This window comes from Puma concolor, chromosome E2, assembly GCF_028749965.1.
Source record: "Puma concolor isolate L17-30 chromosome E2, mPumCon1.1.hap2, whole genome shotgun sequence".
Taxonomy (NCBI): Eukaryota; Metazoa; Chordata; class Mammalia; order Carnivora; family Felidae; genus Puma; species Puma concolor.
Window position 1 is genome coordinate 49,522,723 of NC_141681.1, and position 15,356 is coordinate 49,538,078.

The following is a 15,356-nucleotide window of genomic DNA, read 5'->3' on the forward strand; positions in this document are numbered from 1 at the left end:
TCCCCCTGTTCCTAATCCCTCCTCCCACAGCAAGAGGCACAGAAGTGCATCACTTGGCACAGGAGTGGAGGTCAGCAGTGCCACTTGCCAACTGCCTTAAAAAGGAAGACCAGGGATGCCAGGACGAAGGAGTGGGATCCAAAGGGAGATGCCATCATGAAGAATCAATGAGGAATCTGTAACAAAGGAGGCCTGGGGGGCGGAGGGGCCAGAAGGATGAAACCTGGGAAATCAACATCTCCCGAGAGGGAAATAACAACAGTAAAGCCAGGTTCCAAGTCAGTATCTAGTCCTGACTGGGAGCCTAAGCCACCCCAGACACCTATCACCCAGACAGAGCCTGGGCCAAAAGCGACAGCCACAGCCCAGCCAGAATCTAAGACTCATCAGGAACCCAATACTCAACAGGACCCTGCTCCACAGCAAAGACCCCTCACTCAGCAAGGGCCCCTTGCCCAACGTGAAGCTGAAGAGCAGCACAGACCTAGCATCCAACAAAATTCTGCTTTGTGGCAGGAACTGCTTGCCCCACAGGAACCTGCACCACAGCAGTCACCTTGCATTCACAGGGTGCCCTTCACTCAACAGCAAGCTGCCTCACAACAAGGACCTGGGCCACAAAAAGAATCTGAAACTCAACAGGAGGCAGAATTGAGAGGGGCACATGTAGCCGAGCCAGTACCTGGTTCAGTAGAGCAACCTCCAGAGCAACAAGAAGCTGGATCAACACCTCCAGCCCAGCCTACACCTGGACCCAAAAATGAATCACCTGCCCAGACTGAATCTATACCCCAAGAGAGACCAGAACAGTCAGACCCTACAGCCCAGCAAACAGATCCAGCCCAAGGGGCCAGATCCCAAGAGAGATCTTCAACCGACTGGAGATTTCTATCAAAACTGCACCAACTATCCACACAGCAACCAGCCTCAGAATGGAGGACATCTTTTGACTGTGTCACCGATTCTGACTTAGAATCAGATTTGGGGTCTCCAGTACAGAGCAATCTACCAGCCAAAAGGTGTAGAACAGTGGCCCTGGGAACGAAGCTGACCTTCAAGGGGAAGCATGAAGTAGCATCAGGATATGGTGGGAAAACAGCACACGGGAAGAAAACCACCAGCCAGAATCCCAGGGACACAGGTGAGTTTAAGGCCGGAGGAACCAGAGCCTCCCAGGGATGGTCATTCATTCAGTCAGGAGTAACTAAGGATGGCCAGTATGTCCGGTTGGCTCAGGGGATCCCTCAACAGTCCCTCCAGACAAAGATCAAGAGCCCCACCCGATAGATGAGGAAGCTCAGGCGTGGAGATGCAAAGGCCCTTGCAGGAGGCAGCTCAGGCGTGGAGATGCAAAGGCCCTTGCAGGAGGCGGGCAGATGGGGAGTGGCAAAGCCAGGGTGTGACTTCTTCCCCTGCACTAGGCTACCTCTCCAAGGACGATCTGGGAGGAAATGAGACAGAAGCGGGACAGGGCTCTGGGCCAGGGGCCAGGAAATAGAGAAGCCGCCTCCCTGCCAGTATTCAGCCATCGGTGCCCAAACACAGCCCTTAGGCCCCCGCCACACCGTGCTGCACATGGACACTTACCCCCGTGGCCTTTCCATGCCCACTAGGTGGAAAATACCTGCCTCGGCTATATTTGAGCTCTCCAGGTCGGCCACGGGCGGGCAGGAAGGCACCCGCTCCTCTGCCAGGCCGTCCCCCTCACCCCGAGAGGCGGAGTTCAGCTGGGCTCGATGGCCTGGAGGTTATGTTCTCAGGAAGGGTGCCGTGGGAGAGGAACTGGGCCGTGGGAGAGGGGCTGCGCGGTCTGCCGAAGTCCCGGGCAAGGTTAAGGCTGGATGAAGGGAGAGTTGCGTGGAGCCGTATCGGAGGCGGCTGGGCCCCAGGCTCCGCCGGCCGCCATCACTGCCCCCTCCTCTGACGCAGGCGGCCGTGCCCCTGGGGTGGGGCGGAGGGGGTTCCAGCTCCTCGGCGCTCAGGCCCCGATCCGGTCAGGCCGGAGCGGGCAGGCGAGTCTCATCCATGGAATGAGGGGCTACTTGTTGAAGCAGCCTGAGGGGAGGCCGTGCAGCCCCAATCCAGAAGCTGGGGGCTCCCGTGAGGGCCAAGTAGTCCGAAGGGCCGGCCATGGTGGCCTCAGCCCAGAGGTCTATCCCTCCTGGAAAGGCTGGACCGTCTCTCTGAGGGCTGAGAAAAGGGTGTCTCTCAGGGCCACAGCTGGTCCTGTGCTCTAGGAGGGAGAGGAGGAAGAGCAGGATGGAAAGGGAGGGTTTGAGGTCTGCTTTTTCTGTCGCTGAGAATTTAGAGCTGTTTCTCTAGGCTCCAGAACCCAGTCTCAGGGGACGCCCTCCTCACACAAGACAAGGGGGCTTCTCGCGCACCCGGTAGGCAGTTGACTGTGTGCGCATGTCCGAGCCTCGAGCCTCTTCGGCTTCCCGCCATTCCCCAGGCACGCGTGGGGGCCTCTACCGCCGCTTGCGGCGGGCCCGTCAGCGGCTTCCGGCTAGTGCGCAGGCGCCGAGCATTCTCCTTCCCCCCCGCCCTTCCGTTCTCTGGAAGAGGGAGAAGGCAGAGAAAACCCCCAGAAAAAGAGCAATAGGAGACAGGGGGGCAGGAAGAAGGCGGGGCTTCCTTCTCAAACGGCTCACAGGCAGAGCCACGCCTCCAGTGCTGGCGCCCCGCCCCGGCTTTGAATTGCCTGGGGACCTGTCCGGCCCCGCCCCACCAGGCGGAGGCTCTGCGGCGCCCCGCTTTCCCCCTGCAGCAGGTGGGCCGGGTCGCGTTCTAGGGGATCCCTACGTGGGAAGGTGAGTGGGGAAGCGAGGCTGCGAACCAGCACGAGAGAAGATCGGAGCTTCCCTTCTGGGGTGTACTCCCGCAGTTCTCCCAACTAGTCTTGCCCGGGGGACACTTTTCGCCGCCTCTAGGGCTGCATTTTCGTTGGTCACGGGCCCTTTAAAGCGCGTGAAGGGGCGGGGCCAGGCTTTAGGCCCCAGAGGTTGAGGGCGGGACCCGGCTGTGGAGTGAGGCCCCTATTGCTCAGAGGGCGGGACCCAGAGGGGACCAAGCCCAGGATTGGGTGGTATGGGGGCCCGGTGGTGGTGTGCGGCAAGGATTGGCACTCGGGGCGGGGCCTAGCGGCTGGAAGCGGCCCCAACGCGGGGACGGCGGAAAATTGATGGAGTCAGTTTGGGGAACGGGGCCCTCCAGGGCGGCTGGGGCCCCGGCCTCGAAGAGAGCCAAAGACGAGTCCAAGAGTCGTAGCCGCCGGCGGTGGCGAAAAGGCAAAACCAAAGGTGAGCGCGCGGGGGCCGGCTGCAGAACCGAAGGAACCTTGGACCTCCTGCGAGGAAACTGGGGACTGAGTGGACTGACCCACTGTCCCAAGAAGTGGGGGAGCCCGTGGGCTGGCCCACTGCCGCCCTGCGAGGGGGTGCGGGGATGATCCATCGTGAAAATGGGTGATGTGGGAGCGGAATATTACCCTCAGCATAAAGACTACCGGATGCCCCAGTACCGTCTTGGAAAGAGTGTCCAGAATGCGATCCCCTAGACCAGGGTTCCCGGTCTGGCTCCGTACTCGCTGTGTGACCTGGCCTCAGTGTTTCCTACCAGGGAATGGTTCAAGCGCCTATTTTCAGGTCCCCAGCACTCAGAGGATAATGGAGACGCTTAGAAACTGTTGCCCAAAGAGGAGGTTTAGGGGTGAGTCCGGGAAAGGTAGGAGGAAGGGATGCCCGATAGTGGGAAATGACCCAGGGCCAGTACGGCTCAAAACAGTCCATCCTGACATCCTTCATTCAATCGGTGCACCCATTCCTTGTCAGCCCACCTGCTTCAGCCCAGCACCACTGGGGTCTAACTTCCTGACCGCCACTCCTTCTAGGACTAGGGGTCCCCGGGTAGACTTCAGACTGCCACACCCTCCCTGGGACAAAGAAAGGAGGGCTGTCAACTAGGTTCCTGAGGTGTCACAGTATTTACAGATCTCAGCAAGCTGGAGAAAGACTGACAGACCAACAGAGATGCTGAAAGCCTCAGGCAGGGGCACACATTAAGTCCTTGCTAGGTTATGAGTATTTGTGAATCCGAATGAGGACCTAGGGGAAGTTCCTGTGAAGGGAAGAAACTGACATAGCCCCAAAGCCTGGAGACCCCAGACTGCCCCTAGGCTACATCATTAACCAAGGACAGGACTAGAGTTGGCTACACAAGCACACACCTGCACAGACTCAGACAGGCTAGGAGCTCAGATTGGGACCTGAGGGCATTCACTGTCACAATGCCAGACATAGCCTCACAAGCAGGATGGTGTGCCCAGAGGCAGTACAGACCAAAGTTAAGAACATGGGCTTTGGAGGCTTGGTTCCTGGAGTCATAAACTGTGGTGCTGGGCAACAGGCTTCCTCTTTCTGTTTCAACTTTCTGAGCTATAAAATGGACACAGTGATAGGACTCCCTGACTGGTAAGGGTGGTTGTGAGGTTTGAATGAGTGTGGCACATTTGGCACTGGCACACAGCAAGCATGCATGAGAGGTGGAGGTTATTATTACTGTTACTCCCCATTACACAGTGAGTTCCCTAAGAGGGGGACTGTACCTGCCTTGTTTACCTGCACTTTCATAGCCTGATATCCCAGTCACAGAGGCACTGAAATATTTATTGAAGTGAAGGAATGTGTGAACTGTAACACTGGGATAATAATAATCGTGCTGCCTTGAGGGTTGTTGTGAGGAGTCAGAATCCTCCTGGGTAGGGCACCTTGCACAGGGCTGAGCCAGTCCTACTCACAAACCCAAAGGCCCTTATTCCCACAAAGGCTCATTCCACAAGCCCTGAGAGTCACCTGTCATTTCCTGAGGATCTGCCCTGGTGCCAGGCCTCAGTAGGATGAATCAGACCCCGCCCCCGCCCTGAGGGCATCCAGGCTGGCTGGAGCAATCCTAGTCATCAGTTTGATCTTGCCAGTAATCAATGGTTCTAGTGTCATTATGATCACCCCATTTCTGAGGTGACAAAACTGAGACTCTGAAGAAGCAAGGTCACCTGGGCTTCCTTATCTGGCCAGTGAGATAGAGGGATGGCCAGCCCAGCTTCCTGAGGGCAGGGGTGTGTGAACTCAAAACTGCTCCGTGCCCCAACCTTGATTATGGACCCCAAAAGCTCCAATCACATAGATTCATTCAACAGACATTCACTGAATGTTTACTTATGTCAGGCCTGGGCTCTCAGTGGTGAGGACAGACTCACATTTGAGCTGGGGACACAGACATTAATCAAATAATCCCACAAATCATATATAATTATAAACTGTGGCAAATACAAGAGGGAAAGTGCTGAGAAAATGTGAGAGGGAGGCTTCCCAGGAAGGTGACATTGGACCCAAGGATGAGAAGTGTTGACTGTGGGCAAGAGGGGCAGGGAGGCCAAGGGGACAGCACAGGCAGAGACCTTGAGGCCCAATGAAGTGGCTCATTACAGCACAGAGAGAGCTCAGCAAGGGAGGGAGGAAGTGGGGGCTGGGTGGGCAGAGGGCCCAGATGGCACCTGGTTTGGGAGGCTGTGTCCAGGATTTGGGGCTTTATCCTGACAGCAAGGGTGGGGGTGTTGCAAGGTTAGGAGTATGTGCCCAGATTGAAGTCCTAGAAAGATCCTCTGGATTCTATGTGGAGAAGAGACTGAAGAGGGCAAAATCAGAGACACACAAAGACTTGTTATAAACATCTAGGTGAGGGGTCCATGAAGGTGGGAGAAAGGCTAGATTCCAGAGGTTTCTAGAGGGGCAGAGTGGACAGGACTTCGTGATGCATTGGATAGGAGTGGGAAGTGGCCACACACACACACACACACACACACACCAGGACGCACACAAATATGAGTATATACATCTATACATATACAGACACTTGCCCATGCAATCCCACAGGCCAAGAAAAATGCAGACACAGATAAACTCTGGGGCTAAGAAACATGGGCCATGACACATACATACAAACATGCCTTCAGACATACTGAGAAACATAAAAACACACAGACTGGGAAAAACATCAACACATCGTGCCCATCCACGAACACAGGCCAGGCAAACCCTAAGCATGACATACGTGTATGGACATACATATGTGCATCTGTCTGAGCCTCAAAGACACACTCACACCTGACCACCCAGAAGGTGGCCAGCTGAGACACGACAGAGAGGAGAAACACACACTCTGAAGAGACAAGCTGAGCCATCTTTGCTGGCCCTGTGACCGTGGGCGGTCATGGCCTTCTCTGCATCTCTGTTTTCTCATCTGCCGTAAAGGGGCTATAATGGTCCCTACACCATGGGTTGTGCAGAGAATGAAATGTGTCACTTCCTGAAAAGCACACGGAGAACCGTGCCTGGCGCACAGCGGTCAGGCTATACTTGCTGCCCCCCAACCCAGCATGTGCCCTGCAGGCCTCTCCCCTCCAGAAGCCCTTGCCCCATCCAGGCCTCAGACCTGGCCCTTCCTCCTCCATCCTCCCCGAGCTTCCTTCTCTACCACGCTTCTCACCGCTGCTCAGTCCCTGGGGGCCCAAATCCAGGCTGGGTCCAGCTGTCCTGTGGCTCTTTGGGGCAAAGGGCTGGTGCCCAGGCAGCAGAACTCCTCAGTCCTACTTCTGACCCAGTCGGTACCCACAGGCAGGCCATGTTCCCCTGCCTCTGCCCCAGTGCCCTCTGCCTGAGATTCTTGGCAAGTTTCTGGCAACCTCAACATCCCGTCCTCCTGGTTCCACCCAGCTTAGCCCCCAGGGAGCTGCCTAGAATGGGGCGAAGGGCAGGGCCCTGGAGTCCGGAGGGCCTGGGACTCAGCCTTCTTCCCACCGCTCATCGAGGCTCATCCCCGCTCACCTGGCCACCAAGCTTAGAACCATCTCCAGAGGCCTCTGTCCATCTGGTTGTCTGCCCTGGGAAGGGTGGTCCTCTCCCAAGCTCCGATTCACCTGCTTCTGCCCCCACTTTGACTTTCTTCCCTACTATGCACCAGACCCCCATGATGAGCCCTGGGGCCATCCCCTGCCCCGGTGGGGATGATAATCAAGGAGGAGAGACCCAGGGTTCACCTACATCCAAGCAAGTGTCACTGAGCCCTCAAGGCCTCTCGTTTGTGCAGACCCCTTCAGAGCCCTCTATCTAAGTTTGTGTTTGTGATTTTCTATTTTTTTTTTTTCTAAAGAGGTCCACCTCTACAATATAAGCTTCACAGCTCTGTGAAGTCTGGTTCTTGCCTGGGGGGAGACAACAAACATGAGTAAACAAACATGTATAATTGCAAATGTGTAAATCCTAGGCAGAAAAACAGGTATGATGGCAGAAAGTAATGATGGGGGCGTGTATCGTAGTTGGGGAGGAACGTCCTCTTTGAGGATGTGGCAAGCTGAGGCCTGAAGGGCCGGAAAGAGCTGGCCAGGCAAGGAGCACAGGAAATAAGATAGGTAAAGTATTTCTTGGAGCCTCAGCCTCCCATATGTGAAGTAGGAATGACAGTCACAGCAGGATGGCCTGTGAAGGGGAAGTGGCAGGTGTGGAACACCACACAGTAGGACCTATGGCGCAGAACCCCCAGCTGAGCTTGGCACTGCCCTTAATCGGCTTTTGTCCTCTCCGGAGTGCCAGGCAGAGCCGGCTACCCTATGTCTCCCCCCAGCAGCCGGGGCCGGCTGTGCCAGGGCCGGCTGTGCCAGGGCCAGCCTGGGGGGTGATTGCTGAGATCACTGGGCCTTTGCTCCCTGAATCCACCCTGGGGAGAGGGAGGGCCGCCTAGCTGGGTGAGAGGGGTCAGCTTGTTCAGGACTGTGGCAAAAACTCCTGGCTCCTAAGAGAGAAGAGGGTTGACAAGCTAGATAACTCAGTTTCTAACTGTTGAGGGGGTTGGGTGTGTGGACTCCTGGGTCCAAGGGAGGAGGGGCTGGGGCCTGGACTCCTGGTCTCCAAGGCAGAGGAGCCTGGGACAAGGACTCCCATTTGAGCTGGGCCTGGGAACAAGCAGAGGGGACAGGGAGTTGGGCTCCCTGCTGTGTTTACAGCACGTGGTCTCACTGTCCCTTCTGGATGGGAGGTGGAGCAAGTGGCCACACCCTAGGAAGGCTTGGCCTCTCCCCAGTTTATCGCCCCAGGCAGCTACTGGCACTAGCCACAGTCCGTGGGGCCCAGCCGGCAGCTCAGCTTGGGGGAGCTCAGAAGAGGTCTGGGAGGGGTGAGTGTACCCTCCTGCTGAGAGACAGGAATGGCCACCGTAAAACTCCAGGGCCTGGAATGGAGGGGAGACACCTTCTTCTGGGAGCGGAGGGGGCCATCCACCCAGAAGCCAGGCAAGGTGCTGAGTGGGCTTCAGGAAGGAAATCTCTGGAGCAGAGGGCACCATTTCCACCAAAGGGGACAAAAGTAGTTGTCCAGGGCCTGAGTGACAGTACAGGGGTCCCAGAGGGAAAATCACCAGGGATCCTGAAGTGTGGGGAGTCGGACCTGGTCCAGGGCAAGGTTCGGGTTTTTTTCTTATTTTTTTAAACATTTATTTATTTTGAGAGAGAGAGAGAGACAGAGTGCAAGCAGGGGAGGGGCAGAGAGGAGGGAGACATAGAATCTGAAGCAGGCTCCAGGCTCCGAGCTGTCAGCACAGAGCCCGATGCTGGGCTCAAACTCATAGACTTTGAGATCCTGACCTGAGCTGAAGTCGGATGCTTAACCGACTGAGCCACCAGGCGCCAGGGCAAGTTTTTGAGGGCCATAACTAAAGGCCCAGCCTCCAGAGCCCTGGGAAGGAGACCAGTGTAAGTAAAGGCCCTCCACCCAGAGATCTGGGTTTGAATTCTGTGCTGCCACTTTCAATGCAAGCTTCAGCTCCTTGCTGAACACCTCTGAGTCTCGGTTTCTTTGTAAAATGGGGATGCTACCAATAATACTTGAAACGCAAATGGAGGCAGTCTGGGTCTCAGGGTTAACAAGCACTAAATGAGCACACACACAGAAAGTAAGAGCAGGCCTGGCACAGAGTGGGCCCAAAGCTAATGGCACCGGTGAGTACTGCTGTTCCAGGCAGGGGAGTGGGGTTGGCCCATGAAATCTAAGCCAAGCGGAGAGGACTGGAGGCCAGGGGACCCAGCTGGGGAGGAGCGGGACCAAGTTGTGGATATCCCACAGAGGAACAGAGAGGCAGCCAGACTTGAGGCACCAGGAGGGGGCAGGAGTGACTCCTCAGCTACAGGTAAGGCTAGAATTATGAACTGGGTTCAGGAAGAGAATTGGGCTTGATACCAAGGTCCTGGGACACCACCAGGTAGATGGGGGGACAGAGGGCTGAGCTCTCTCAAATATTGGTGGAAGGGAAGGGTCTATGGGTGATGCCTGGGGCCTGAGAAGGAGGCGGGAAGGGGGCCTGAAAAAGAAGGGGATGGGGCCCCCGACTCCACCCTTGGGTCCGAGGGAGGAGGGGTGGTCCAGCCCTGCCTAATCGGGCCTCCCAACTGGCCCACAGCCTCACGGCTCACGCACAGCATGGACCTGCACACGATGACACAGTCGCTGGTGACTCTGGCGGAAGACAACATGGCCTTCTTCTCGAGCCAGGGCCCTGGAACAGCAAGACGGCTGTCGGGAGTCTTTGCGGGCATCCGGGAGCAGGCGCTGGGGCTGGAGCCAGCCCTGGGCCGCCTGCTGAGCGTGGCACACCTCTTTGACCTGGACGCAGAGACGCCAGCCAATGGGTACCGGAGCCTGGTGCACACAGCCCGCTGCTGCCTGGCGCACCTGCTACACAAATCGCGCTACGTGGCCTCCAACCGCCGCAGCATCTTCTTCCGCACCAGCCACAACCTAGCAGAACTCGAGGCCTACCTGGCTGCCCTCACCCAGCTCCGGGCCCTAGCCTACTATGCCCAGCACCTGCTGGCCACCAACCAGCCCGGGGGACTCTTCTTTGAGGGCGACGAGGGGCTCACTGCTGACTTCCTGCGCGAGTACGTCACTCTGCATAAGGGCTGCTTCTATGGCCGCTGCCTGGGCTTCCAGGTGAGCTCCCTGCCCTGTTCCTCTGGGCCCACAGGCCCCTGACCTGGCCCAATGGCATAGTTCGATACCCACAGTGGTCAGTATTACTGGGTTCTGGAAATAGTAGATTCAGAATGGGGACACTGTCTAGGGCTCGGACAACGGCACTGGGGGTCTCAAACTTGTGGCCCCCGGGCCAATTCCATCGTGCGGTAAGAAATCTTTAACTCACATAGCTTTTTGCACCAGGATCCCCACTGCTCTCTATTGTCCCAAACTCAGGAGATTCGTTCACTCTTTTCTATGACCTATCTGGCCCCTGAAATCATTTGAGACTCCTTAGAAAGGTAGTTAATAATGTTCTCAAAGGCCTATTTATAAGAGCACACCCCGTTCAGTCATCCCCACTGGAGGCTGGGGCAGGAAGGAGGAAGCACGCTAGCTCCCATTTTACAGAGGCTCGAGGGGCCCTCGTCACAGCTGTTCAGCTGGACCCTGGTTGGCCTGGGCTTTTTGGCTCACCTAAGGAGCTGTAGAATCAGGATTTTTAGGCCACGGGGAAGGCCGAGGAGCACATCTAAGTTGGTGACAGCAAGGAAGATCTCTCCTCCCTGAACCAGGGCCCTAACTCCCAGGTCTTCTCCCACCCTCTGCCCACCCCAACCACCCCCAGGGAGATACCACTCATCTCTGCACTGACAGGAAGGCAGCCTGGGAGCCTTTAGACTCATAGGAAAAGTAGTTTGGGGACTGAGAATTGGGGGTCCTTGGGGCTCAAGAACAACTTGCTACTGTGTGAGGTCAGTACAGGGTCCCTCAGCCTCCAGATCCTTCAGATCCTCTCTGTGCCTCCCCCAAACCTGCAGCTCCCCAGCTGATCTTGGCCGACCCTCAGCCTTCATCCCACCCCATCTTTCCACGCTTCCCCACAGGGCGGCCTGTCCTCACCAGCCCGGCCTGGGTGTTCCTAGGAAATTCCTTTCACCTAAACTGACCCCACAAATATTGATCAGCCCAGCTGAGCCAGCTGGCTCCTCCCTGTGTCCCAGCCAGGACCTTGGAGTCACGGGAGAGAAACCCTGGGGCCACACAAGTCAGCATTCCAGCCACAATGGCCAGGCACCACTGTGCCCTCTGGCCCACTGGGCCCCTGGCCAGGGGCAAGGTCATGCCTGACAGCTATTCTCTAAGGGCCCAGCTGCTGTGCTACAGGACAGCTCCCCCGCTATAAAATGTCAGCCCAGCAGGACAGAGGCCTCCTGTGTGGCTCTTGTTCAGCTCCTGTTCAAGTACTTAGCACACAGTAGGATATAGGCCAATATTTGTTAAATGAACAAAAGAACCCTGCTGGCCCCTTGCCCAGCTTCCTGTGGCTTTTTTCCCTCTGATCTTGTACCCAGCCACCCCCACCCCCATCTTGTCTTGGCTGCCCAGCTCCTCTCTCAGACGCATTCTCCATTTGGCTGTCTTTCTGCCTCAAGATCTCTGGCCCTTTCTGTCTCTGACCATCTCCTGTCTGTCTTCCTCCTGCCCAGGAACTGGTTCCCATCTGCCTGGCCTCCTCTCTGTCCTTGCTGACTTTCAGGAAATCCCTGCATCACCTTACTCCCAGCCCTCTATGGCTCCACCCACATCTGGAATAAATACAAATTCCTTAAGCCCTAAGTGAGCCTCCTTTGCTTCTCTGACCTCAGCCACTGCCCCTCTCCCCTGGTTCACTCTGCTCCAGCGACACGTGTTATCCACGCCAAGCACAGACAGCCTCAGAGCCTTTGCACTTGCCGTGTCCCCTGCAGGGAACAGCATTCCCCCACTTCCTCTGGATCCCTTCTCAAGTGCCCTCCTAGATACCCTAGTCATCACTCCATGTCCCCTCCACCTACTGTCTTTTCAAAGCATTAGTCATTAAACATAACATCATAAAACATATGCCTTTATTTGCTTATTGTCAGCCTTCTCTTTGACATCAGCTCCGTGAAGGCACCTAGAGCAGTACTGGAGCTCACTAAATGTGTGTTGAATGACCACGCCTCCCCCCAAACCACGTCTCTGCCCCTCACTCCTGCCTGCCTCCGGTCCCTCCTGGGCAGTGGGTGACACAGCGGCATCTCTCCACAGTTCACGCCCGCCATCCGGCCATTCCTGCAGACCATCTCCATCGGGCTGGTGTCCTTCGGGGAGCACTATAAGCGCAAGGAAACAGGCCTTGGTGAGTCCTGGCCGGACCCTGCCTGCAGCCTCGCCTCCCTCCCCGTCCCTCCTCCTGCTTCCACTTCTACCCCTAACTGCCCCCTTCCCGCCAGGCTCCCTGACACCTCTCCCAACCCCTAGGTGTGACAGCCAGCTCCCTCTTCACCAGCGGCCGCTTCGCCATCGACCCAGAGCTACGCGGGGCTGAGTTTGAGCGGATCATACAGAACCTAGATGTGCACTTCTGGAAAGCCTTCTGGAACATCACTGAAATAGAGGTGCTCTCGGTGAGCACCTGTTATAAGATGGGCACACGGCACACTGGGGCCCAGAGACCCATCCCAGGTCACATCAGGCCTCTGCAGGGCTCTAAGCCTGGGATGTGATGTGATGGAAAGGATGGGATGAGGGTGGGGATCAGAGGGGAGGCATGAGAGGAACCCCTGCAAGCAGCTTCTCCCCAGTGCCCCTCCTGTCTCCTCCCGCCAGTCTCTAGCGAACATGACATCCACCACCGTGAGAGTAAGCCGCCTGCTCAGTCTGCCACCAGAGGCCTTTGAAATGCCGCTGACTGCTGACCCCAAGCTCACAGTCACCATCTCACCCCCGCTGGCGCACACGGGCCCAGGGCCGGTCCTTGTCAGGCTCATCTCCTATGACCTACGTGAAGGACAGGTAGGAGATACAGAGCCAAGGAGCACAGGCAGCCCCCTCCCCAGATGCCCTCCCACCTTTCACTGCTTACACCTGCCCCCCTATCCTGTTTCTCTGAGCACACCCCCTTGGTGGGTGAGGCCTAGATGGGCCGCCCCAGCCTCACCCACATCCTCCTCCCTCACCCCCCAGGACAGCGAGGAGCTCAACAGCCTGGTGAAGTCCGAGGGTCCCCGGAGCCTGGAGCTGCGGCCACGCCCCCAGCAGGCTCCCCGTTCACAGTCCCTGGTGGTGCACATCCATGGCGGCGGCTTCGTGGCCCAGACTTCCAAATCCCACGAGCCCTACCTCAAGAGTTGGGCCCAGGAGCTGGGCACCCCCATCCTCTCCATCGACTACTCCCTGGCCCCCGAGGCCCCCTTCCCCCGGGCACTGGAGGAGTGCTTCTATGCTTACTGCTGGGCTGTCAAGCACTGCGCCCTCCTCGGTGAGCCTCAGCCCCTCACTGCACCCACCCCTGTCCCTGCTCCCACCCCAGCCTGCTGCAGCCCCCACCCCACACTGCGTGGAAAGTGGGCCATGTATGTGCCCAGGCCTCAGTCTTGCACCCCCTGCCTCCCCTCTCCTACCTGCTACCACCCTCCTACTCCTGCTACCTGTTCGCCCCCCTCCTGCCCCACTGCTCCCCAGACCCTCCATCTTAACCACTTCCTCCTTCTGCTTCCTGCTCCCTGCTACCAGCCCTGACACCCCACCCCACCCCCCACTTCTCCATCACCTCTGATCTTCTCTCTTCTCCTGCTGTTTCTCCACCCCCCTGTCCTGCGCTGCCAGCCTCCTAGCCCTTGCTCCAGCCCATTCTTCCATTCCTCTGACCTCCTGCTTCTGACATCTTCAGAGGTACCAGGCAGGGTGGGGTCATGCCCCAGGGCACAGGGATGTGGCTCTTTTGCAAGGTCAGCTGAACCCTGCCCTTCCATCTCCAGGCCTCAGCTGCACCCCTGTCCTAAATGGGCCTTTGGTCTCCCCTTTCCCAGCATCTGGCCTCCTTGCTTCTGACCTCTAGCCTCTTAAGCTTCACAGAGCTTCCCGATCTCCACATCTCAGTCCACCTGATCCCCTGTCCACTATCGCCCCAAATCCGCGCCTCAGTTTACCAGTCTCTAAAATTGCAGTTGGCTAGACTCTGGGGTTGGGGCCCCCATACCCCACTTCTGACAGTCCAGTGCTCCTGGCTCAGAGCTTGAGTTCCTCCCTGCCAGGCTGACCAAGCCCTCTCCAACCCAGGCTCAACAGGGGAGCGGATATGCCTCGCAGGGGACAGCGCAGGTGGGAACCTCTGCTTTACCATGTCCCTGAGGGCAGCAGCCTTTGGGGTGCGGGTGCCAGATGGCATCATGGCAGCTTACCCGGCCACAATGCTACAATCTACCGCCTCTCCCTCCCGCCTTCTGAGCCTCATGGACCCCCTGCTGCCCCTCAGTGTGCTCACCAAGTGTGTCAGCGCCTATGCTGGTAAGGCCACTACCCACAGAGCTGGGGGGCTGGAGGGCTGCTTGGATCCTGCAGGGACAGGGGCTAGAGCCCAGTGTCCTGGGGCTGAAGAGAGGAAATCTGAGTCTCCTTGTCCCTACTGAAGCCATCAGATATTCTTGGGTCCCTGGGGGCAGAGATGCCTCAAGTTCCGGGTGTTGAGACTAGGCCTCAGCCCCCCGCATATACTCCACAGGTGGAGAGATAGAGGACCACTCCGACCCGAACCAGAAAGCGCTGGGCATGATGGGGCTGGTGCAGCGGGACACAGCCCTGCTCTTCCGAGACCTCCGCCTTGGTGCCTCCTCATGGCTCCACTCCTTCCTGGACCTGAGTGGGCACAAGTCCCACACGAACTCAGTGCCCATGGCAGGTGAGTAAAGCCCTCCCCTCACACACACATTCAGGGTGGGCAGCAGGGGCAGCCTGGCACACCAAAAGTCCTAGGGGAGGAAAGGGGCTGTGTCCTGGGGTGCTCAGGGAAGCAGAGATCACCTTCTGGCTCTAACCCCCTATTTATCCCTGGCAACTACCACAAAGCCTTGATTTTCCATGACGGTCCACATCCTAGAATTGCTAGGACTTCTGGTCTACCGGGTTATCTCAGAACTCCCGAGAACTATAGCATTTAGCTTTCCAAACAGTCCATCGCAGAAAAGAACACTGGGAAATGACTCAGAAGGCCTGCCACATGTGCTGATTTTCAATCCAGAGAATGCCACTCAAATCGCTTGGGCCTTGAGCTGGGAATCCAGCCTTCCTAGATTCTTTCCAGACTTTTTTTTTTTTTTTTTAATTTTTTTTTTCAACGTTTTTATTTATTTATGGGACAGACAGAGACAGAGCATGAACGGGGGAGGGGCAGAGAGAGAGGGAGACACAGAATCGGAAACAGGCTCCAGGCTCCGAGCCATCAGCCCAGAGCCTGACGCGGGGCTCGAACTCACGGACCATGAGATCGTG

At 57.2% G+C, this 15,356-nt stretch overlaps 1 protein-coding gene and 2 long non-coding RNA genes across 10 annotated transcripts in view; 1 reads left to right on the forward strand and 2 right to left on the reverse strand.

Moving 5' to 3' along the window:
• LOC147573624 (uncharacterized) overlaps positions 1 to 2,516 on the reverse strand; it is a 116,675-nt gene extending 114,159 nt beyond the window's left edge. Inside the window, exon 1 of the long non-coding RNA XR_015244893.1 lies at positions 1,588 to 2,516. This is a non-coding gene — a long non-coding RNA (uncharacterized LOC147573624). The remainder of the gene's footprint in view (positions 1 to 1,587) is intronic.
• LIPE (lipase E, hormone sensitive type) overlaps positions 1 to 15,356 on the forward strand; it is an 18,794-nt gene continuing 3,438 nt past the window's right edge. Inside the window, exons 1-8 of one of the 8 annotated variants that reach the window (XM_086689847.1) lie at positions 3 to 1,141; positions 9,505 to 10,037; positions 12,135 to 12,225; positions 12,348 to 12,493; positions 12,696 to 12,881; positions 13,053 to 13,347; positions 14,148 to 14,375; positions 14,590 to 14,766. In XM_086689847.1, the coding sequence (XP_086545973.1) occupies positions 217 to 1,141; positions 9,505 to 10,037; positions 12,135 to 12,225; positions 12,348 to 12,493; positions 12,696 to 12,881; positions 13,053 to 13,347; positions 14,148 to 14,375; positions 14,590 to 14,766 (2,581 nt within the window). In that variant the 5' untranslated portion in view covers positions 3 to 216. The other 7 variants (XM_086689853.1, XM_086689851.1, XM_086689850.1 and 4 more) reach the window with 7 other exon arrangements.
• The window catches only part of LOC147573628 (uncharacterized), a 17,685-nt gene continuing 14,262 nt past the window's right edge, over positions 11,934 to 15,356 (reverse strand). Inside the window, exon 4 of the long non-coding RNA XR_015244892.1 lies at positions 11,934 to 12,199. This is a non-coding gene — a long non-coding RNA (uncharacterized LOC147573628). The remainder of the gene's footprint in view (positions 12,200 to 15,356) is intronic.